This window comes from Rhinatrema bivittatum, chromosome 3 (genome assembly GCF_901001135.1).
Source record: "Rhinatrema bivittatum chromosome 3, aRhiBiv1.1, whole genome shotgun sequence".
NCBI classification, from domain to species: domain Eukaryota; kingdom Metazoa; phylum Chordata; class Amphibia; order Gymnophiona; family Rhinatrematidae; genus Rhinatrema; species Rhinatrema bivittatum.
This window is the reverse complement of record NC_042617.1, coordinates 329,728,873-329,753,403: the sequence shown is the minus strand read 5'-3', so window position 1 is coordinate 329,753,403 and position 24,531 is coordinate 329,728,873. Positions and strand designations below refer to the sequence as shown.

Below are 24,531 nucleotides of genomic sequence, written 5' to 3'. Positions count from 1 at the left end.
TCAGCAGGTCAAGGCAGAATGAACTTAAGACAGGGAAACGTCATCCTCGGCTCGTCTTGCACTGAACTGATGAAGGAAGCCTAGCTCTTGAAAGCTAAGTCGCAAACGTATTAAGCCAGACCAGTGGAAATCATGATGGGGCCATCATGCGAGCAGGACGTTTGCTTAAAGCTTCGGTGAAGACCTTCTTTCCTGTATCCCTGATAACTGCTTCAGGGTTCCAAAAAAGTGAACAGCAACCCCCCTAAGCCATTGTGCAGGGCGTTGGTCTTGTCGGTTAACCAGACCATGCAGAGAGAGAGATGATATGGAAGAACGGTAGGAGAATTGGGAAAAGTCCCACTGTCGTGAGCGCCGGTTAAAGAATAGAAAAAGCCTGAAAGGTTGCACAAGTTTATAGCGGTAAGACAGGATTTACAAAATCAGAATCACCAAAATGACATACAAATTGTGGGGTTTCACTGAAAATAAAGTGGAAGGAGCAAATCCTTACACTTTTTTTTTTTTTTTTTTTTCCTTTCCTGGAGTGTGTGCCAAAGAAATCTTCAGTTTGCCTGCTCAAGACCAGCAGAATTAAACTCTGCACGGAGCGCGTCGTGCACTAGGTCCTGCTTCTGCCAATCAGTTATAAGAAGTCGTGACCCCCGCCCCGGCCTAGCTGAAGCCGGGGATACCGCGAAGATAGCGTTCAAAACACGTGAGGCTTCAAGAGGGGCCTCGTGGTCTGGCCTGATTTGGAGGGCTCTGGAAGTGGGATCTGCTGTCCTGACCAGGCTGAGAGCTCGGGCTCATGGCAGGCACCAGCAGCCCAGCACCGGTTCCAAAGTGAGCTGAGCGAGAGAGAGAAGCGGAAACCCCAAGTTCTTAATTTCCAAGCCTTTTCAGCAGAACTTCAGTGCTAGTGAAGGAGAGAGTTGATCCTAAACCGAGGGGGGGGGGGGTTTGTTACTGCCAAAATGCAAGGGTTTTGTTTTGTTTTTTTTGCTTGTCTTGTTTAGGAAGTTCGGGCAGTGGAGAAATATATGGGAACTCGTGGTGAACTTGCGCAGGAATCCAAATGACTGAGGTTCTTTCATTGCTTTTTTTTTTTCTTCTTCTTTCTTCACCTCTGTGACTGGTAAAAGATAAGCACCTGAGATCCCCCCCCCCCCCCCCCCCCCCCCCCCCCCCCCCGAGGAGGCTGCGTGGAGACCGCGCTCCTCTGTTCTTCCTGCCCTCACCTCCCTGCCGCGATTCCTTTCGGTCTTTGATCGGTGTGTGAGTTTATTATTTTTTTCGCTGTAGGGGGAAGGAAGGATGTTTTGTTTCTGCAAGATCTCGGGGCTGGAACTTCCTTTTTCATTTCTGGTTTCCCCCCCCACCTTGTTTAGGGAAGAGCATGAGTCAGCTTTTGAGGGAACTATTAGTAAGCAGTTATATAAAAAGTGGCCCTGAATGGTTCTCCCTCTCCGGTTTACGTTACAGGGAAGACAGATTTCAAGGCCATTTCCCTGGGTAGAAAGCGTGTGGTTTTTAAGCGCTGTAAATAGGGTCGCTAGAACGCCCTCCGCCCACCCTGAGAGGCAGCCTTTTCAGATCTAGGCAAAGCACGCAGGGTCTTCTGTACCAGTCCGGTCGGTTTGGCTTCCTCAGGTTGCCTTTTAGATCATAATACATAAAACAAGAAAACCTAAATGCTTGCAAAAGATTTACGATTGCGACACGAGACTATAAACTTAATCTTTATTAGCTGCTGATCAAGCTGGGCCTTTTTTTTTTTTTTTTGCAATGGATAGATTTCTGCTGCAGATGCCTGTTGTCTCTGGGCAAATGAGTAAAAGCTCTCTTGATGTTGATGAAAAAGCATTTGTCCATATTAGTTCTGCAAAAAAAAAAGTCCATTTTCTCCTGAATTTGTTGGCTGGATTAAGGTTTTGTGTTTTTTTTCTCCAACGGTTCCTAAGACTAGGAGGAACAAGGCTGGGGTGTCCCTTGAGTCCTTTGTACAATCAATTAGAAACTTTTATGCTAATAGAGCCCTTTTCCTCCCATCTCCTCAAACTTCAGCTTTATCTGTCTTTGAGATCCTAAAAGACTATAGTTCAGTCAGGTTATATGTAGGCCTAGTCAAAAAAAAAAAACCCGCGGGAGATCCGGCGCTCCGTGGTGAGCGCCCGCTCTCCCGACGCACGCCCAGGCCACTTTCCTGGGCACGCGATTCTCTATTTAAATTAGGGCCCGCACTAATAAGGAGGCTGTCAGCGGGTCTGACAACCGACGCTTAATTTTATCAGCATCCGTTGTCAAACCCGCTGACAGCTATGGGTTCGGAAAACGGACGCCGGCAAAGTTGAGCATCCATTTTTGTAACCTGCCGACCAGCAGGCAGATTTTTTTTTTTTTAAGACGTTTTTAAAATTTATTTTTGGGGCCTCCGACTTAATGTCGCTATGATTAAATTGGAGGGTGTACAGAAAAGCAGTTTTCTGCTTTTTCTGTACACTTATCTGGTACTGTCTCTGGTAAGGGCAGGCATTAATTTCTGAGAGTATTTTATTTTCAGTATCCTGGGCGACTAATAGGCGCATCAACATGCATTTAACATTAGTTTTCACGAGTTTGGATGTGCATTTTCAAGTATAAGGGGTAATAGACGCGTGTCGAAACCGCGTGGCCAAATGGGTGCTGAATCGGCCTGATAGTTAATTATCTTAAGGTGGAGCCTTTCCAAGTAGCAAATTCCCTATTCCTCCTTGCCTTTCAAGACTTAAGCCGGTAACCTCGGGTTTTAGATGTATGGCTATCCATTTTATGGGAAACTCTTGGGATATATTTTAGAGGAATTATACTGTGATTTAAGAATGATTTGTCTGGTGCAATATCTGTGTCCTCTATTGATTGCATATAAATGAAACTGCCCTGTTTGTTTGCACCTTTCCGCATTCAGTATTTCAAGAACCGCACGGATTAAACTCTGTACACTATAGCTTCCTCAGCAATAGAGGGGGGTCATGCATTGCCTAATCCTTACATTGCATTATTGGGTAGTGAGGCTCATCTGTGAGTCCTGATTCTGTTTTTGTCATTGGAAGTCTCTTGAGGCTGCCTTCTTTACCTCAAATTAAGCTATTTCCCATTCTTTTAACAGTTTGCCATTACAAGGGGCAGACTTCACTAGCTATTACTGTGGAACAATCCTGCAATCTCTGTTTGACAAACCTTTATAATATTGGAAGTAGCTGACTTTCAAGATATATTTGGCAAGTCTGCTCATTCGCTATTAACCCCTCTGAGAAATTTAGTTACCTGATAGGGGGGCTGCAGAAGGGTTTTGCTTAATCAGTGGATTAACAATGCCCTAACGCTTAGCTGGTGGCTGGACCCCCCCCTGCAGGAAAATAAATTTAATGGAACTTGTAGTCTGAAAAAAAAAAAAATTATAAAAGCAAAGTAATAGCTTCCATTTATCAAGACGTTATTGAGGCTGGCATTGATCCAGCCGTACCAGGTCGTCTTATCTAAGACTTGGAATGAAAAGCTGAGTCTAATGACTGAAGAGGCACCCTGCAGGTCTCTATGTTGTAAACGCTCTGCTTCACTGTACTCATGGCTGTCCCTTTTTCAGAAGTCTAATCCTGCACCTTGCGGTGAACGTTGGAGAGAATGGGGTTCCCTTGGCATGCGTGTTCCCACGTGTGCTGGGGCAATAGCCACAGACTCCAGGGTTTTCTTGTAACATAATGCTGCTTTGTGGTTCTCCGTTCCTTCCCTGCCTGGATGTAATTCTTGACTGGCTGGTTAACTGTTTTTATCCCTCCTAACTCAAAGAAGCTCATTTCCCAGACCCAGATACTTTTAGCGACTCTGTTTACTCTTCCTGCCTTCTGGAAATTTACTTCCAATGTTTGTTTTTGGTGTAAGCAGCTGCTCAATGGAAGAAACTGATGTTCATGTCATGTAGAGCTTGATAAGTTGTGGGCACAGCGCTCTTCCTTGGGGCATTAACACGTGGGTTGTCGTTCCTTTGTGTCTTCTCTGAATTTTTCTCTCTCGATTCCATGCCCCATCACAGGGCTGCTGCCTTTTCCTACACTAATCACCACCATCCCTTTTATCATACCCATCCCCCCCCCAAAAAAAAGGAAACTACAAAATAAATTGGCCATTCATGCATGATTTGATATGCAAATATGCTGCAGAATTTCAGAAACCTTGCCGCAGAATCTACCCCTAAGCCATTCCAGGAAACTAGGGCCTCTGTGTATTGCCTGCAGCTGGTTTGACCTCTCTTTCCAGATAGCCAAGCAGACTAACAAGGCAACCACCCTTCCCAGAATAAGAGCCAAATCTTAATTTAAATTTTTTTTTTCCAGAAATGCTTGTACTGGAGAAATCTACATGGGGGGGCGATAGAAAAAAACAAATGCATCTTCATCCACTAAAATCTGATCCTTTCATGTCGTTCTTTCATGCACCTGCAAACGGGGGAGGAGGGGAGCCAGCTTGCCCCAAGCTCCTGTGCTGCCCCCTTAAGCTCTTGCTGCCTGACCAAAGCAGATTTTCCCCAAGGACTGAAGGAAGCAACTGCCCTTCCCGTGCACAGCTCACCTCTTCTCTCTCTTCTTTTGTAGGTGATCGGCGTGCTAAGCAACGAATACATCCCCAAAGGGACACGGTTTGGGCCCTTGGTAGGCGAGATCTACACGGAAGAGACCGTTCCCAAAAATGCAAACCGAAAATATTTTTGGCGGGTGAGTAGGAAAAAGTCTTCTGCAGGTTGCAGTGCCTCTGAGTACAGGGGAAGAGGGCTGGGAAGCACTGGGGGTAAACGTTTGTTGCATGCCATATACAGAGAGCCCTCTCTGTCACCTCGGCACATCGCCATGTCCTTGTAGATGGGGAGGGGGGCTATACATTTTTGCATGTGGGCTCGGGCTCCGATTTCCACAAGTCATTGTAAAAGGAAACTCTCTTCCCAGAGTGATGCAAAGGAAGACGCAGTGCAAAGTTCTGAAAATTCGAGGGTCTTATTTTATCTTTTTCATTTTTTGTGTCAAATGCTCCTATGATGGGAGCACGAGAGGGATTTAGATGGCTTAGTGGACTGGCACAGATTTACCAGGTCTTTCATCTTTAGGTCATTGGTTAAAGTCTGGCAATGACTGTGTGGAACGTCCGGAGGATCTCTTCCTAGTTTCCAGCAGACAGGTGTCTCCAGCATGACCTTTCTGACACTAATGGGTCACTGTGCTGCTGGCTATCTCAAGAATGAGGCCAAAGTCAGAACCGGCATTGGAGCGGTGGCCTCCCCGTAGCAAAGCCGAGGCTCATTGCCAGGGCAGCAGGGGGTGAATCTTGCAGCACCGCTGCCCCTTGCTTTATCCGTCCTGGGGATAAGCGGAGGCCTTCGGATCCCAGTGTTGTCATTCTGGGACCATTTTTATAAGAGCAAGTCCCAGAGCAAGACTGCGCATGTTAAGCGTGGAAATCCCTTAAGAGGGGGGGATTTGGTGAAGGGGCTGAGGAAAACAGGGAGGTGCATTAATCTCCCCTTGAAAGCCCTAGAGTATTTTCGGAGGAAGTTGAAGACTGTTTTGGCCAAACTGGAGGCAGTTCTTGCTGCCGAGGAGGAATGATAGTGAGGTTTTAATACTTAATCCTTCCCTGCACATTCCTCTTGCCAGTCTCTTTTTTTTTTTTTTTTCCTTTTCTCTGCCTCGCCGTAGCATGACGCTTGGCGGCTAATCGTGGCTCGTCTTGTTATCGAGCGTCTGGGTGTGGCACTTCTCTTTCTTTCTGGGTTGTTCTTCTGCCCCTCTGACATCTCCGCTAGTCCAGCGATTTCTTCACTCGGGGTGCAGGCAGTGGTAAAATGGAAATATTCTGCCATCCTCTGGCAGGAAGTCTGCTTGTTTTGTTTTTTTTTTTTCTTTGTAGATTTGTTTGCAGGATTAATCTGATCCCTGAAGGGGAATAGAAATAGATTTTCTTCCATCCATCTTGGGACTGTAGTTACTACTCTAGTTTCCCTCCAGACAGTCTTGGATGTTCACTCATTTTGGGAATGTTTGTGTGCAATCCAAAAATAAATATCATGTTGCCTCTTGGTTTGGCCTCCCTTTCGAGAGAGACTCTTGAAATTAGGATTTTCCTGCTAAACCTGAGCGGAAACAAAGCAAATATGGGTAGCCCCCTTCCTGGTACAATTTTAAGCTGCCAGGATTGGGGGGAGGGGCCGCACTAGATTACAGGGATTAATCCTGATCCTCCAGTGGGGGGGGGAGAAGGATTACCTTCAGGGCCCAACGCGTTTTGGTGCTGCAGCACCAAGGAGACTCTTGATACGAGAGAGTGGTTTTCCAAAAAGTAAGTCTTAACTAAAAGAATTCAGATGAGACAGTGGCAATTGGGTGTTGCCTTTCGGTATTTAAATTACAAAAGCAGGCGCAGATTTCACAAGGGGGTTGCTAATTCTTACTCCTGGGATCTCCTCACGCCTTTTCCTGGGGTGTACGGACTCCTGACTCCCAAGGATCCTTTCTGGTACCTGATTCTACCAATGCTTGAATCTTTCTCCTCTCTCTCATTCTCATTTGGAGCAGCTCTCTCACCTTTTTTTTTTTTTCTCCTTTTCTTCTTTCCACACTGCTGGTCCACCTCTGGGCAGGCACCCGACGCTCGCTTCTCATTCCCCCTGTGAAGGCCTTTTGTTCACAATCAGAACTCGGATCAGGGTCGTTTTTTCCCCTCAGAATGGAGATACTATTCCCCCCATTGCTGGATCCCTCGGGAACAGCTGGGTTTATAGTAAAGTATCAGGAGCAGCAGCACCACTGGTACTCTGTGTGGCCCCTCCTAGAGGGAAGTGCCACAGCAAAAATGGTTCGGCCTGCTCGCTCCACTGACGACATCTTCCGCTGGGAGGAAGATAGACCTTAGTGAAGTGACCCTGGGCCCTTTTACGTGTGGTGGGCTGGAGTGTAGCACGTTACTAAGTGCTGCATTTGATTCGGGTGTTTTTAGGCTGGTGGTTGGTGTTGGACCACGTTAGAAATCCTAGGATGCGATTGCCCCCCCTCTGCCACTGGGCAGAAAAATTCCCTTTCTCTTCTTTCTTTCACTTAGCCGGCTGTCATTCAGTCATGATAGTTTTTGCCGCCTTCTTGCCCCACCCGCTGATGAATCTTTTGTGCACCCTCTCGGACGCCAGAAAATGCCACTCCAGGCCATCCTTTCTCGTAAGTGGCCATGTTTAGGTTCCTTCGCGTATTAACTCTCAGAACGTGTCTGGGTCCTCTTTAGGATATGCCGAGTTAGGTAAATCCTCAGAGGCCTCCTGCACGGCACTTTCACCCCTCTCTACAGTAATTCCTGTCCCAGTTGAGCCAGGATACTTAACGTAATTGGGGAAACTGTCCTCTTCAGAAAGAAAAGGGGTAGATCAGACTTGCAGAGGAATGGATGGAAGATGCTTTGTTCGGGGTTTTTTTGGGTTTTTTTTCCATGTGCTGGAACAGACCCCCCCCCCCCCCCCCCCTTGACTCTGCTGGCAGGGGCAAGAAACATCTGGCGCAGGAACCAAAAGAGTTTTTCATGCAAATGAGAGGGGTAGAAAAGGGCTGTGCGGCCTTTCAGCAAACCCCGAGAGTGTCGTCATTTCTGGTAAGCGTGCTGTGAGTCAGCGCGATCTTCAGGCCTGCCCGACACAGCGCATGGAAATCGGGTGAGGTGGAGAGCGGTCGGTTTCTTTCTGCGTGTGACCTGCCGCTCTCGCTCTGTGAAGCGTGCTGAGCACTGAAAAGTGTGTGTGTGTGCGCGCAGAAAAGGTGACTGGAAGGCTTCAGCAGGAGCTCCCTCGCAGAGTGGCCCGCAGTGGAAGCTGAAACCAGCACTGCAGCAGCCCAAGCCCCCCCCGGCTTCCTGGAAACCTGCAGGCCCAGAGTAGCCAAAGAAAGCTGAAAACTCCTCTCTCGCTCGCTTGCGCGCGCTCTCCCCCCACTCTGTCAGCTAGCAGCGAGTCTCAAGCCTTGCTCCAGTTTCTCATTACAAACCCACCGCAAAATCTCTCACAGGCTCCTTTGATGAAGCCACATGTGTTTCCCCTGCTCGATTTACAGGAAGTCTCTCTGAAAGGAAAGTGATTCTAATGTTTACGGCCCGCCTTGAAGAAAGAGTTCCTAGTTCTGTGTGCGCCCTGTGGTATTATTAATTATTTATTTTTTTTCCCTCCTGTGGATCATTCGTGAGGGATTGCGAGGAGGAAAAAGGCTTGCGGCGGAGTCTTTCTGATGCCTTTTCTGTCGTGGATGTGTCTCTTTAATAGCTGGGTGTTCGGACTCTTTGCAGGCGCTGGGCCGAGCAGCGAAGCATCACTTTTAGGCTTGCAGGCAAACTGTGACCCAGGCCACTGCCTGGTGCAGGAGTGAGGGCCACCCAGAGACGAGCGCAGAGCACAAGTAGGGATGTGAATCGTTTTTCTAATGAATTGAAATATCGTACGATATTTCTAAATTCGTTAGGAATCGGTTAAAAGAAAGAAACGATCAATTTTACCCCCGATTTTTCGTAAAAATCGTTTTTCGGGTTAGTGCGCGCTAACTCATGTTAGCGCGCACTAACAAAAAAAAGTTTATTTTTGTTACTTTTTGTTATTTTTTGCTATTTTTGTTAGCGCGCACTAACCCGAAAAACGATTTTTCACTAAAAAAAAAACAAAAAACTGGGAAATGCGGGAAATTGATTTTTTCCCGCGGCCAGACTATCCCGAAAGCGGGAACGATCGGGCACCCGATTCACATCCCCACAGAGCAGTTCTGGTACGTGGAAAAGGTGGGCCATAGCCATGCAGTAAAGCGAGGCATCCAGACGAGGCCCCCAGTCCCCCATCCTTATTCTGTGCACACTTCCATCGGTTCTCATTATTACACAAATTACAGGAAGGGTGCACTGGAGTGGACTCCCTGAACCTTAAGACAGCTGAAGCAGATGCCGCTCCGGCTCTTTCCGAGGCCTAAAGTTGGTGCCACACGCACGGACCGTGGGGGCGGGGTCCTCTGCCTCAGCCTCGTTACTTCGGCTCCTCTCTGTGGCTGGGCTTGCATTTCTCTGGAGCTGCGGTGGCCTGCTCTCGTGAAGGGCGGCCGTGCAGCTGGATCAGGTGCCGGGCACCGGCAGAGCGGGGAGCAGATTGCCGTGGGAGAGCACGCCTTCAGCTGCCACAGTACAACCGGCTTTGCTTCGATCAATGGGGAAGCCTTCTGAGTCACGGATAGGTGGGCCCTGGCCAATAGGAAACTTCCTAGACCATTACAGACAGAGCGGATTTTATTATAAAGAATGGATGGATAGATATAACAATTATTAATGCATGTATGCCTTTCGTTTTATTTTAGTAGGGGTGGTCCACCCCCCTCTTTTTCTCTCTCCTTCCCCCTCTCCAGAACTCGTCCATCTGCCTCGCTTTCAGGAAAATTAACACGCACAAAGAAATCCATGAAGAAAATCAGTTTCCTTTACTGTGAGGATGACTAATTATCTGCACTCACTCTCTCCTTTTTTTTCTGTTTTTATTCTTGATCCACATGTTGGCAAAACATGGGGTGGTGTTTCTTGACTAGCAGTCGATGAAGCTTGTCAGTGCACTAAGCAAGTATTATGCCTTCTGGCCAGCTGGTTACGTTTTTTGTGATTTTTATCGTCATCGTGATAGGTGACGTGCAGCTCTTTTGCTCCACGCAGTGCTTCCACAAAAAGGCTGCATTCCAAGTTTTTAAAAATTTTTTTAAATATAACTCCAGGACTGCAGCGGGGAAGTGATGTTTGTATACTCCCAGTGCTCTGGGCAGGGGGTGGTAGGAAACTGCCCAAAGGTGGTGTTTGGGGAGACTGAACTTGGCATGGTCAACCCTAGTGCACAGGTGACTCGATGGTGTCTGAGCAGGATCGGCACTTGGTGGGGCCTACGTGTCTCCCACTCCTTGCTTGGAGTGCAGGTCGGCACAGCTGCAGACAGTATGAGCTGAGCACTGGCTTTCATGAGAGCTTTTCTTTTACAGAGCTCTCCCCTCCCTATGGTGAGAGAGAATTAGGGAACATAACCCAGGGAGAACTTGCCTTACACGGCAGGGAGTCATTTCTCTGCGCACTACTGCGGGGGAAGGCTGACCTGCGCTCACCTAGGCCTCGCTATGATGTGCGTAACAGTGAAGCGCTGAACAAAACAGTCACCAGGACCAACCAGGTCTGCCGTTTTTTGCTTCCTGCTGTGATGCTGCAGACCCTGGTCGATCTGCCTTGTTCACCCTGGCCTTTCTTTTTGCCTCCATCTCTCCTGGGAGCTCTTTCCGTGCATTCATTGCCCGTTTTTCTCATGTTACCCCTGAGTCTCTCCTCTCTGAGAGCCTCATCATAAGGCCTCTTGTTTTAAAACTTGTTTTCTTTTTTACTGAAATAATTCTTCACTTCTGTGCATGCATTATACCTTTTTGATGTATTGAAATGTCTTGTCATATCCTCGTCTCGCTTCCAGTTAATACATAAGTTAGATGCTTTAAGCCTCATCTCACTGAGGGCTTCTGGCGATTTGTCTGAAAGCAGCTTACTACCTTTTTTTTTTTTTTTAATGCTTTTGTGTGACTTGACTGTTAAATCTTTTCTCCTTCTCTGCCTTTTTTCTTTCCTCCCTTTTTGCCCCAACACTAGATCTATTCCGGGGGGGAGTTCCACCACTTCATCGATGGTTTTGACGAGGACAGGAGCAACTGGATGCGTTACGTGAACCCAGCACGCTCTGCACAGGAGCAGAACTTGGCTGCCTGCCAGAACGGCCCAAGCATCTACTTCTACACCATCCAGCCCATCCCAGCCAAGCAGGAGCTGCTCGTTTGGTACTGCCGGGACTTTGCCGAGCGGCTCCACTGCCCCTCCACCGGGGAGCTGCCCCTTATGAGTCGAAGTAAGTGCCAGGTGCATTCTGAGGTGGCAACCCTTGGCATCTAACGACATAAACACACGTTGCCTCCTAGGTCACATCATTTAGGGGGGGAAGAAAAGTGCAATTAAAGGAAAAAAAAATAACTGCATAAAAAATAGTTCCTTATACCTACTGCAATGGAAAGAGCTTGTTCCAAGATTTTGGATGGCTTCTTTGTGATTGTAGGTTGGAGTCTGTCGTCTTTATCAGTTCAGCTCAGAGCTCTCTTTTCACGCAGCAGATTTGGTAGGCCACACGAGCATCCTCACTTTCAGGACGAACGTAAGCCCTTGCTTCCCTCCCTAGGCTTGCAGAGATCTCTGTTCGGGTTTCCCTGCATGGCTTCTAGCCCTCAAGTTGTTGAGAGAACAGCTTGCAGGTTTCCCAGCAGCCCTTTTAGTAGCCCTGCAGCCCAATTCGGCTCCTCGGGGACAGGATCGCCCACCTCTGTTAATAGATTGCCAACAAAGCTCTTATTTGGGCGTCCTGCATGCCACAGTACCCACCCGTGGTCTAAGGGACAAGACGCTGGACCCCAGACTCGAGCCCATTGCAACTAGTTTTGCCTTTACAGTGGGGAAAATCGGACGCACGGGCTCGTGGCCGAATCTGACTGGCCTTGGGTTCAACAGATGTGCCTGCATTGTGCAGCGCTAGCAGCTGAAAGTTGCAGATTTAGCTCTGAGGTTGTATAGTTTGCACAATTCTGGCTACGGTGACGGGGAGAGAGGAAGGGCAGGAAGTGGGGAGGGTGTGGGGGGGGGGGGGTGGAAGGAGGGTAGTTTGCACTGAATGAGTTGCGTGAAACTGTTTTTCCCTTTTATTGTGGCCTCTTGGTGCGTGCCTTCGCTTTCAGCTAAGCCACCTGCCGTCGTCCCTGCAGAAGAGAGAGAATTTCACATATTGAAGTAATTGTGTGTGTGTGTGATTGTGTGTGTGTGTGTGTGTGTGTGTGCGTCCATTATCAGGCCTCCGCCAACGAGATATAAAAGGCAAACTGCATTTAATGAAGAGGCAGGCACAGGAACCGCAAGTGCATGCTCCAGTAGAAAAGAGACCCCACCAAAGGGATGTTCTGTTCTTCAGAAGTTTATCTTCACTTCCTTTCTTCAGTAAAGCACAGTTATCTCTCCAATCTGCTTTACTAGATTTGCCTGTTGCTTCAACTTACTTGAAATGCTGCTTTTCTGATCTATTGTTTTTTAAATTTACTTTCACTCTGCGGGAGCAGAAACTTGCTGAAGTGAAAGATAGTACACAGGGGGGAGAGATTAAAGAATTGTATTCCCAACCCAAGGCTCGCAAATTTCCTTTCACTACTTGAGCTTTCTGTCATTTATTTTTATTACTACTCTACAGCACATGTCCAGACGCACTCTTTGCTGGACTCTGCTTTTGACTGAGAGATTTTTTCCTTAAAATAAAAAAAAAAAAAAGATTACAGGTTGACCTTGTTACAACAGAATCCATTCCCTCTTCAAACAGCAGCTGTTCAACAGGATTCCCTTTTTAAAATCAAGGTAAATGTTTTTGAACATTTCTGCCGTAGACTGCAGTCCTGTATAATTAAGGCAACTTCTACGGAAGAATTTAAGAAATAACCTTGACGCTTATCCACAGGGAGAACAATTTTCTGTAAAAGGACGTAGCGGGGTTAGCTGCTTGGCCCCAAATTAGGCTGATGCTGAGAGGCGAATGTAATGGATCCTAGAGGTGTGGTTAGGTTGGGGAAGTGAAACTACACACACATAGACTTTTTTTTTCATTTTTGCCAATTGCAGGCAGGTAGTTTACCTTCACACACACACTCACACTCTGCTGAGGGAGGAGGGGGCATTGCAGAACGTATAATTTTATTTCAAACGTCCTTCACCTGCTTTGGATGGCATCTTGGAATCCTACACTAGAAGCAGAGGCAGGTGGAAGAGGGGATGGGGGGTCTTACCTGCCAGGAGAAGGGAGAGAATCTTGCAAACCCGTGGGAGACCTGTTTCTTCCTGGCATGCATGCCCTGAATTCATGGATCCTGCCTCCCCCCGTGGCCTTTTGCTCACCACGAGCCCCACTAGTCTCTGTCTGGTTTGATGCTGAAGTTATGGAAAAGTAAAGAGAAAAAAATGCATTTAGTGCTGCTTATAGAAACAGGATTTTTTTTTTTTTTAAATATGTTGAAGGCCTTAGCTGATTTAGAAGACAAATTATTATTTACTAGATTAATATTTTCTCTGTTTTCAGTTTTGTTTCTTTTCAGTTTGCATTTTAAAGAACTTCTTTTTTTGGCCTACCTAAAATTTCTAGGCTGTTTTTTTTTGGTTTTTTTTCTTTCCACGAGTACAAGGGCCTGTCATTTTGAGATCGAAAAGTGTGAATCAGCAAAATTATCACATCTCCCAGGGTTTGCAGCACCATTTGAGTCTCAAAATGACTCTTTACCAACCCACAGCGCTTTCTCAAAATGAAGTACAAATGTTTTGTTTTTTTTTATTTTCCAGCTCAGCTTTCTGCAGAGTGCAGTAATCCCTGTCACTTTCGTACACTCAGCTGCTAGCTAAGATTAAAATGTAACGAGACAGACTTACAACGCGCTTTCTCCCTCATCCCCACCCGCCAGGCCGCCAGTAACTTTTATATCAGCCTTAAAATAAAAGTAGAAGATGCACTGAAGGCAAAAATGCATTTTGCTATCATTTTAAGGGGAAACAAAACAGACTTTGTGGGGGGAAAAGAAGGCCAACTGCCATCTACTTGAGGACGTGAGGAGTTGCAAGTAAATACTGGAGCCAGAAGGCATAGGTGCTTGTGGTAAGCCTTTGGCGGAAAACAACTCGAGGGAAATGAGTTTGTGTGTGTAAAAAAAAAAAAAAAAAAAAAAAAAAAGGTATTATATATTTCAGGTTTCAGCTAAGATGATGAAAAATACCACCAGACAAACAGCACTAAGGCACTGCAGACATAAGCCAAGCCCACCAGTATCGTGGCCTGCTCTGGGTTGTGTGTTCAGCCTTGCAGTATTCCCCATATTCTTGCTGTGATGGTGAGCCAATTGGACGCAGTGTATTTGTTTTTTCAGAAGGCGTTTGACAGAGTGCCCCATGAGAGACACTCCTGAGAGAATTTAAAAGTCACAGGACAGGAGGCAATGTCCTACAATAGACTGCAAGATAGGAAGCAGAGACTTAGGATTAAATAGTCAGTCTTCTCAGTGGAGAGAGGTAAACAATGGAGTGCCTCAGGGATCCATAATGCAACCTGTGCTTTTTAGGTATATTTATAAATGATCTGGAAAAGGGAATGAGTGAAGTGATCAGATTTGCAGAGGATACAAAATTATTTCGAGGAGTTAAATCTCAAGCAGATTATGAAATATTGCAGGAGGACCTTGGAAGACTGGTCAAAGTGATGCACATGGGGGGAAAAGTAACCCCCACAGTAGTTAATTGATGTTAGGTTCCATATTAGGCGTTACTACTCAGGAAAAAAAAAATCTGCATGTCATAGTGGGTAATACTTTGAAATCCTTAGTTCAGTGGCTGCACTGGTCAAAAAAGCAAACAATGTTATGAATTATTAGGAAAGAAATGGAGAATAAAATGGCAAATGTCATAATGTCTTTCTATCGCTCTGTGGTAAGGCTGCACTTGAGGAACTGTGTGCAGTTCTGCTCGCCGCATCTCAAAAAAGATATAGTTGTACAGAAAAGATACAGAGAAGGGTGACCAAAATGATAAAGGGCATGGAATGGTTCCCCTACGATAAAGGCATAAGAGGTTGGGTCTGATCAACCTGGAGAAAAGACAGCTGAGGGGGGGAGGTATGATAGAGGTCTATAAAATCATGAGTGGAATAAAATGGGTAAATGTAAATTGGTTATTTACTCTTTCAAAAAATACAAAGACTAGGGGACACTCCATGAGGTTAGTAAGTAGCACATTCAAAACAAATCAAAGAAAATTTTCACTCAAAACGCACAAGAAAGCTTTGAAACTTATTACTGGAGGATGTGGTTAAGGAAGTTAGCATAGCTGGGTTTAAAAAAGGTTTGGACAAATTCCTGGAGGGAGGAGTCAAACTTCTATTAACCAAGTATACTTAAGAAATAGCCACTGCTTATCATTGCGCAATAGCAGCATGGGATCTGCTTACTGTTTGGGGTCTTGCCAGGTACCTGTGACCTGCATTGGCCACTGTTGGAAACAGGATGCTGGGCTTAATGGAACCTTGGTCTGACCCAGTAAGGCAAGTTCTTATGATATGCAACACTCACTTGAAATAGTCTGTGGAGCACCTGTCAGGCATTCTGCAGCGCTGACTGGAGCTTCACAGCTAAAGTGAAAAGTAGAAAGATGTACAAGTAAAACTCCCCCCCCCCCCCCCATGCTTTTCGTATCTTTTCTTACCCCCTTCCTCCCCACTCTCCCCCACTGAGCTCAGTTAATACTGGTAGATCGATCCTCCACTAGATTTCTTTGCTATCGTCTTGGGGTATGTACCTAGCATCCTGGGTAATTTATAGTTAGTCAGCTTATATGAGGACTATGTTGTTCATGGGGGACATACCCTCTTTGTGTTTTGATGTAAGTGGTAAATAGCATTATTTTTAGAAGGCATTCTGAGTATTGCCGAAGAAAAGATTCTGGTGCCATCACATGATGGCCCGGGCTGTGGTACTCATATAGCACAATAGTCTCTCTTTTCCATGGGATTATAGGGCCATATTGCATGTTGGAAATTAATTTCGTAAAAACGTAGTGTGCAAGAAAAGGATTTTGGAGTCACGGTGAACAGGCTTAGTGTGCAGTGGTGGTCAAAAAAGCAAATAGAATGTTAGGAAGTTATTGGGAAAGAAATGGAAAATAAAATGGAGGATGTTATAATGCCTCTGTCTCGCTCAATGTTGCAACCACACCTTGATGATTCTCGTTGCCCCATCTCAAAAAAAAGATATAGTGGAACCAGAAAAGGTTGAAGAGAAGGGTGACAAAAACGGTAAAGGGATGGAACAGCTCCCGTATGAGAAAAGGCTAAAAAGGTTAGGGTTCTTCAGCTGAGGAGATCCAATAGAAGTCTATAAAATCATGAGCTGGTTGACATGGGTAAATAGAAAATGATTATTTAACTTTTCCAATTGTACTAGGACTAAGGGAGACTCCATGAAGCCAATAGGTAGAACTTTCAAAACAAATTGGAGAACGTATTTAGTTTTTTCACTTGGCACACCATTAAATTGTGGAATTTGTTGCTAGAGGATGTGGTGAAAGCAGTTAGTGTAGCTGGGTTTTAAAAGGGTCTAGACATTTTCCTGGAGGAAAAAATCCATAAACCATTATTAGATATATTGATTTGGGGAAGCTGCTGCTTATCCCTTGTGAGCAAGGATTAGATTTGTTCTTTAGGATCCTGGCAGGTACTTGTGACCTGGGTTGGCCACTGTTGGAGACAGGATGTTGAGCTTGACAACCCTCCATCTGCCCTATGTGGCATTTATATTCTTGAGAACATTACACTTTATGTATTTAGAGTTAATGTGGTAGTGCTGATTTAGCCAGAGACTTTTATTGTGGTGTTTATCTTGCACATTTTACATTGGCGAAATGAATGTACATATCATTGCACACAACCATGTGCAGGACAACCGACACAAAACAAATGTACAGAGACAGTGGGAGTGTACCTCTAAAGATTAACATTCTAAGCGGAAAGCATGCCGCAGAAACTATCTGTGGACAAAAACATGAAACAGTTTTGTGCTGTGTGTGTATGTATCTGTGGTACATATGCATAGACGAATGCCTTGAAAGGCGCACCAGAACCTCTCTCAATTACCCTTATTCACACAGCAGCTAACCAGGTCTCCAAGACAAAATGGTCAACACGCATTTCACCCATGCTTTCGTCCTATCTGGCCATCATACAAGCAGGGATCGATATTTAAATAACCTTACCTGGATATCCAATGGAACGCAGCCAGAGAGGTATTGTACTGAATATACCCAGTTAAAGCTTACCCGGGTAACTACAGGGCAGGCATTTTCTGAGCAGACTCACGGGCCGATTCAGCAAAACACGGGAGAGCGGACGAACGCCCGCTCTCCCGGCGTGCACACCGGTGGAAGCCGGCGTCCCTAGCGGCAGCTGTCAGTGGGTTTGACAGCCGACGCTCAATTTTGCCTGCATTGGTTCTCGAGCCTGCTTGACAGCCACGGGTTCGGAAACCGGACTCCGGCAAAATTGAGCATCCGGTTTTCGGCCCAACAGCTGCCCAATTAAAATTTTTTTTTTTTTTTTACTTTTTACACCCTTCGGGACCTCCGACTTAATATCGCTATGATATTAAGTCGGAGGGTGCACAGAAAAGCAGTTTTTCTGCTTTTCTGTGCACTTTCCCGGTGCCAGCAGAAACTAGTGCCTACCTTTGGGTAGGCGCTAATTTCTTAGAGTAAAATGTGCGGCTTGGCTGCACATTTTACTTACTGTATCCCGCGCGCATACCTACCTAATAGGGCCATCAACATGCATTTGCATTTTGAGGGCGCTATTAGGTGCCGCGGGTTGGACGCATGTTTTCTGCCCCTTACTGAATAAGGGGTAAGGGAAAACGTGCGTCCAAGGGCAGGTTAACAGTGCGCTCCGTCGGAGCGCAATGTACTGTATCGGCCTGTCAGATATTTTCAATCAGCTAATGCTGCATATCGGTATTCGGCAGCTAAAATTTAACCAGTCCCCCTGGAATGGCTCTCTTTATCCAGGTAATTAGTTACTGAGAGGAAATGTAGATATCTGGGGTTCTGTCTGGGTAACTTAATTACCTGGGCAAACCCTTTGAATATCGAACCTCACAAAAGTAATGGGAGAGAGAAATCATTGGGCCCCATCTTGTCTGACCATTTTCCCTACCTCCAGTACTTCAGACCCTACGTCATTTCGTGCGTCTTCCTAGCTCGTCCCATGGTTCTTAGGAGTCCATTACCATTCTCACAGCATAGGTAAAATTAGTGTTGAGTATCTTTCTTTTTTCCACTGAAGATGCTGTTTATCAATACTCGAACAAAGGTTATTTGCACCTTCTGGGATTTGTAATAGGCTTGGTGTGCTTCCATATGTTTTCTATTTATCTGTCACCATTGTACATCTCTCTGGCACAAGAAAGCCATGAACCAAAAGAGGTTTGCAAGGATAATGGCTGATGTGCAAATCATGTAGAACTGACAGGCCTGGATTTGAGTATAATCCTTCATGGCTGAGTCGTCTTAAGACTGCATTGAGCTCTTGGGAGAAGAAAGCATGATGCGGAACCCTTAGTGATTTTGGACAGAACATTTTGTCTCTCGAGTTTGGATGCTGGCTTGTGAAAAGAAGGCATAGTGAGTCATGTGTATTCCATCTCCTACCTAGCCCCTTTAATTATACGACCTTACTGCAGTAGATTCTCTGCTAGATCTGATATAATGCATCTACGCTTATGATTTTTAACAAAAAAAACCCAACCCTTTTTTATTTTCTTTTAAATTATTTATTTGAATTTCTTAGCTGAAAGACCTGCCAAAGCTGCCTGTCAGCCATCGGCTAGCAGAAAGTCAGCTATATGCATCCAAATGCTGTGTAAAGGTTGTTGCTATCCCAGTGATGGGTAATATGAAGCCTGGAACAGGTCTTCTCGGAGCCTCCTCTGCAGGAGGAAATCTTAAGCTTTGCAAATTAGCACGGCGAGTTGGAAATGTCTCCAGATTTCACTTTCTTTCACGTCTAATGCATACACCCCCACGTAAATTATACACAGCAAGGATCCATTCTTTCAGACTGGTATCAAGGAAAGGCTTGGGCATCCGGGAAACCCAGCTGAGAAGAGCTGAAAAAGTACAGTTGTCATGGACATAATTTGGCCTTGATAGGCTTAACCTCATTTCACCTTAGTACACAGACGACGCTGTATGAAAAAGAAGCAAAGGGAATGGCTTAGCACAAGTGAACAGGCCATGTCCATTTTTTTTCCTTTAATGATATTGAGCCTAATTTATCTCCTGAGCACAGAATTGGAGAAACAATTCCCTTAATAGTTTGGGTTTACTGTTTTTTGCCCCTAAATTTAAATGCTTTGTTTGTTTGTTTTAAGAGCATGAAATCCAGTATTCCTAGCAGTGATTTGCATTGTATGTATCTGTGGCATTTATCTCCACTCTGTTTTGTTTTAAATTCCAGCACAGAGCTGCATTATTAATCCAAAACAAGAGAGTACTGAGCCCCGTCAAAAAAGCCTTCCAAAGAGAGAGCACAGTGTGAAGGAGATTCTGAAGCCTTCCACCAACCAACCCAAAGCCCTGCTCAACATTTCGCCTGCCACGCCAGAAAAAGACTTGGAGAACTTGAGGAGAAACTGCAGCCCTGACAGGCCTTTCTTTCCTCGGGTCATCTACCCCATCCGCCCTCATGTTCCAGAAGACTACCTGAAGGCTCCGGTGGCCTATGGGATGGAAAGGCCCAGTTATCTGACTCACTCCCCCATCCAGTCCATCACCACACCCAGCCCTTCGGCAAGGAGTAGTCCAGACCAAAGCTTCAAAAGTTCAAGTCCTCACAGCAGCCCGGGGGCTACCCTATCGCCTCTAAACATTTCTCGGGAACGGAGAGAATCCTATCCATACCTGAATGGACTGTATAGCACGGAAGGGATCAAGCCTTATCCTGGATATGCACCATCTAATAGCCACTTTTCTCCTGCATTGTTAGCGTCCTACAACCCCCAGTACTCCAAGTTCCTACTACCTCCATACAGCATGGGCTGCAACGGCTTGAGCGCTCTGAACAATATCAACGGCATTAGCAATTTCAGCTTCCTGCCAAGAGTGCACCCTCTGTATAACAACCTGCTGAGCGGCGGGAGCCTCTCCCACCACATGCTGAGCCAGACCGCCCTTCCAGGTGTGCTGGTTCCCGAAGGAGCCCGCAGCTCGTTGCAGCCTGAGCAACCCAGGGATCTGCTCATCCCAGCACCCACCAGTGCCTTCTCCATCACAGGTGCGGCAGCCAGCATGAAAAATCAGCCCAGCAGCCCCATCAATGGCTCTCCCACCGCTGGCACAGCAGCCACTTCGGAACACATAGTGCAACCCAAAGCTACCTCAGCGGTGCTGGCCAGCAGCAGTGAAGAAGCCATGAATCTCATGAAGAGTAAGAGAAGCATGACGGGTTACAAGACCCTTCCATATCCACTGAAGAAGCAGAATGGGAAGATTAAGTATGAGTGCAATGTCTGCGCCAAGACCTTTGGGCAGCTCTCAAACTTAAAGGTAAGGATTTAATAGGGGATGAGTTTCTGAACTATAGGGCGAGAGACTATAGCTTGGCCTCAGCTCCGATCCTCCTTTTGACATTGTTTCATTATTTTTGGCCCCAGCAAAAGGAACAAAGCTCTACTTTAAGACTCTAGCACCATGAGTCTTTAATCGCTACCTATCTTGAGCTGCCTTTTTTTTCCCCTCCTATTTTATAATCCCTTCAACCCAGTCCAGCCACTTCGGTGATCAGTCCTTGGCCAGGGTTCTCCTCCTAGAACCTGATCCAGCCAGCACGGTCACTGCTGAGTGATGGCAAAGACTTCCTCCATCTTCTGGGCCTTGGTCCCAGGAATCCACACGGCAGGGCAGAGCAGATCTTTATTTATCCTTTCTAACAGAGTAACACCCCACATTGCTTTTATGTGGTAGATTTTAGTGAATGAGACATCCAGTAACGTTTAGAAATCAGTAAATGGTAGAAAGCCTTGTGGTAAGGAGAGTGATGCTTTTTGAAGATCCCGGAGGCAAAGGATTGTAGGCAAGAAGGCACTTGTGTTCTGGGAAGGTTGTGCCCCTTCGAAGAGGCCAGGCTGAGGCAATAGTCTGCAGTAAGTGAGCATTTTATCGGTTCTTTGGAAACTGTAGTAAACATGTTTGTTGTTTTCAGGTCCATCTAAGAGTACATAGTGGAGAACGGCCATTCAAATGTGAGACTTGCAACAAAGGATTTACCCAGTTGGCACATCTACAGAAACATTACCTGGTACACACGGGAGAGAAGCCCCATGAATGCCAGGTACGCTAAATACCAACAGAATGTGTGGTCCGAGCAGTCCAAAACTTGAGTTCTTGACATCCTAATTGTTCCTCTTCGTAGTTTGCTGAGAGACCACCATTCCGCTGCGTGGCAAAGCAGACAACTTAGCTAGTCAGATAAACTGTCCTGAGTATTCAGCTGAGTGTTGCCAATCTTAGGTGCGCTGGAGAATATAGCCAGATACGTCTATCTGGCTAACTTTAGGACTCTTTTTTCCAGCACAACTAGACTTAGCCCAATAAGTCGTCCGGCTGATTTTAACTCCACCTGGAATGCCTTCATCTTATCTGGCTAAATAGTTAAGTTGGAGGCAGTCAGAGCAGCGGGAAATTTAAAACCATTGGTTTGTCCAGCTAAGTCCCAAGCATAACCAGACAAATGGTCTGAATGTTGACCCCTTTTTATTCTTATATCTGATTGTCACACCTATGCAATTAGCAACAAATACATGTTGCAGGCCTACTGTAAAATTTTGTTTACATATCTTAATTGCTACTATACATGTCATTTAGGTGTTTTAATTTGGAGAGGCTCAGCCATATTACTCAAATTCTCCATTGTCCTTTGACATTGTGTCCCTCGCCTTGGACAACAAGATCCATTGTGTATGGTCCCATGCTGTTCTCGCATCCCCCGCCCAGCTGCAGAATGTAGTTCCGCTTAGAGATGCTTTCAGGGTGCTTCATTACCACCATAAGAGCCCTAATCATTCCCCACTCACTCAAGGGGTCAGCAGTAGACTTGGCCCATGAGGCTGGAGTCTGAGACAGGAATCAAACCCATGTGTCTCAGACAGTGGCACTGACCCACTAGCCATTGGGCTGTCAGGTTGCTACATACAGAGAAAGGGATCATAGTGTGAACCTTAAGAAGATCCTATGGGGGCAAAAAGTTCCTGAATACTGACTAAAATGAGAAGTGGTGGTGATAGGTTTCCTAAAACTACATTTTTATTTCTTATTTACAACATGGTGGCGGGTATGTAGGGAGAGAGGAGTGCGTATGTAACATCTGCCACATCATCAAGATCTCAAGTTCTGGAACTTGACATTGCTTCCATTCTGCCATGTAAAAGTCCTGTCAGGGGTTAGGGCGGCCTTCTGATGAACAGACGCAGAAGAAGATGCTCTTGCATCCTTTGCGGTATCTTTTTTTGCTCTCTTCTCACCGTTTTCTCTCTCCATTCCCTTCAAAACTAGGTTTGCCATAAACGATTCAGCAGCACCAGCAACCTAAAGACTCACCTGCGACTGCACTCTGGAGAAAAGCCATACCAGTGTAAACTGTGCCCAGCAAAATTCACCCAGTTTGTGCATCTCAAGCTCCACAAGCGCCTCCACACGCGGGAACGCCCCCACAAATGTATCCACTGCCACAAGAGCTACATTCACCTCTGCAGCCTCAAGGTTCACCTCAAGGGCAATTGCCCTGTAGCCCCAGCCTCCGGCCTGCACACGGAAGACCTGAACCGCATCAACGAGGAGATTGAGAAGTTTGACATCAGTGACAGTGCGGACAGGCTGGAAGACATGGAGGGCAATATTGACATGTCAGGTGTGGTGGAAAAAGAAATCCATGCCATTCTCAGGAGAGAGGTGGAAGGAGCCGGTCTGAAAGCATCCTTGCAGAAGAATATGGGAGCGGGGCTTCTCTCAGGATGTGGCTTTTATAACCTGCTAGACCCATCAGTTCCCAAGTTGCCTCACAGTCACCCGTTACCTCTGTTACCCACAAAGGTCAAGCAAGAAATGGTGGAGTCAATGGACCTTTAATGACTTTTTTTCAGGGAAACAAAAAAAAGCACATTTTATTTATGACTTGGGGAGTCTGAGTTGCTGTGGCATTGTTTGTACTGAGTGTGGATGCCACTAAATTATCATGACCCTCAGTGGGTTACGCTTAACTCCTCTCCCGTTTTAAAGAAGGAACCCCAAAAACTGACTGACTGCATTCTCAGGGCATGGAAAGAGGCACAGGATATTTATTGCCTACTTACTTCTTGTTATTGTTATTATAAGACAATCTATTCATAATTATTTTTTCAATAATAGTACTTCATAATTTATTATGCAATTTATCATTCAGAAAGCAATAATCAGAAAATAATGTTTACAATGACTGGAAGATTCATTGTAATTTGGATTAAGTGTTTCTACTGTTTTTTTTTTTTGTTTTTGTTTGTATGTGGCCACGTGTTGTAGATATTTCTGCAGATCTATCTTAAGTTAAAGAGAACCTAAAACTGGGGAGATAGAAGGGAGGGCTACTTCAGTTTAAAAAAAGAAAAAGTTTACATATCAGTGTCTATAACATCAAGGGTTTTCATGTTGCCAAAAGTGGACATTTGGATATGTTGACTCCTGGGTTCATTTGCTTCACAATATTGTTGTTTGTATGTTGGCTTGTTTGTGTGTTTTTGTGTTTTTTTTAATTCTAGTGTTTTTTTAGGAGGTAGGTGTGATAAATGACCCAGTATTGACTTGAGTAGCAAGAACGGAAGATAGGGATGGATGCCAAGGAGCCAGATAGCTGCAACACTTTCTATCCCTAAAAACATCCAGGTAGCAAATACCTAGCCTGCAACCTTTCTGTTTTTCTTATGAATCTCTTATTTATGAACCTAGCAGAGGGTGACTTCAAGTTATTGAATATGAGTCAGTTAATGAGGCCATCAAGTTAAAAATGTGAAGATTAAAAACTCCTTGCGTAGGGTGGAAGATTGTGCCAGAAGGTCATCTTGCTGGCTGAAGGTGAGGGCCTGCTCTTACAATAACAACCCCCCCCCCCCTTCCCATGGTGCCTAGCACAAGCAATGGGTGGTAATTCCGGATCAAACCAGGCTTCACAGACTTTATTTGTTCTGTGACAAACTCATGAAAGTGAGTGGCATGACTTTCACAGGACTCATTTTGCTCAAACATTCCACCAATTGTATTTATTTCCCAGTACTCTTCCAGTGTTTTCACCCAGCAAACACAAGGGCCCACTGTCCTAAACATTTTTCCTTTAGAGACATGGGGCAGATTTTCAAAGGCCTACGCGTCGCCGGGCCTATTTTAAAAAGGCCCGGCGACGCGTGTAAAGCCCCAGGAAGCGTGTAAGTCCCGGGGCTTGCAAAATGGGGAGGGGTCAGGGCGGGGGCAGGCTCCCGGCACAGCAGCCATATTTGCCGCTGTGCTGGGGATCGCGTGCCGGCTGTTGGCCAGTGGGCGCAACTTGTGCCTGCCCAGAGGCAGGCGCAAAAGGTAAGACAAAGGTCAGGGGGGGGGTGGTTAGAGTAGGGCTATATAGGGGGAAGGTTAGGTTAGGGAGAAGGGAAGTTGCCCGCGCGCATGTTATAAAATCTACCCCAAAATGAGATCCCTTAATGCATTTATTGAAACAATGGGACATTTGTAGTGCAGTCACCATTGATTTCCTAGGGACAAATTTCTACAAACCAATGCCTGACCCTTCAAATTTAATTATTTTTAAGATTTATCCCCTCCCTT

At 45.8% G+C, this 24,531-nt stretch overlaps 1 protein-coding gene across 1 annotated transcript in view; it reads left to right on the top strand.

The window, feature by feature from the left end:
* Nucleotides 1–24,155, top strand: part of PRDM1 (PR/SET domain 1) — a 34,513-nt gene extending 10,358 nt beyond the window's left edge. The window contains exons 3-7 of the mRNA XM_029595336.1: nucleotides 4,611–4,730; nucleotides 10,681–10,933; nucleotides 19,148–20,235; nucleotides 20,891–21,019; nucleotides 22,240–24,155. Of these exons, the coding sequence (XP_029451196.1) occupies nucleotides 4,611–4,730; nucleotides 10,681–10,933; nucleotides 19,148–20,235; nucleotides 20,891–21,019; nucleotides 22,240–22,812 (2,163 nt within the window). The 3' untranslated portion in view covers nucleotides 22,813–24,155. The remainder of the gene's footprint in view (nucleotides 1–4,610; nucleotides 4,731–10,680; nucleotides 10,934–19,147; nucleotides 20,236–20,890; nucleotides 21,020–22,239) is intronic.
* Nucleotides 24,156–24,531: the final 376 nt, after the last annotated feature.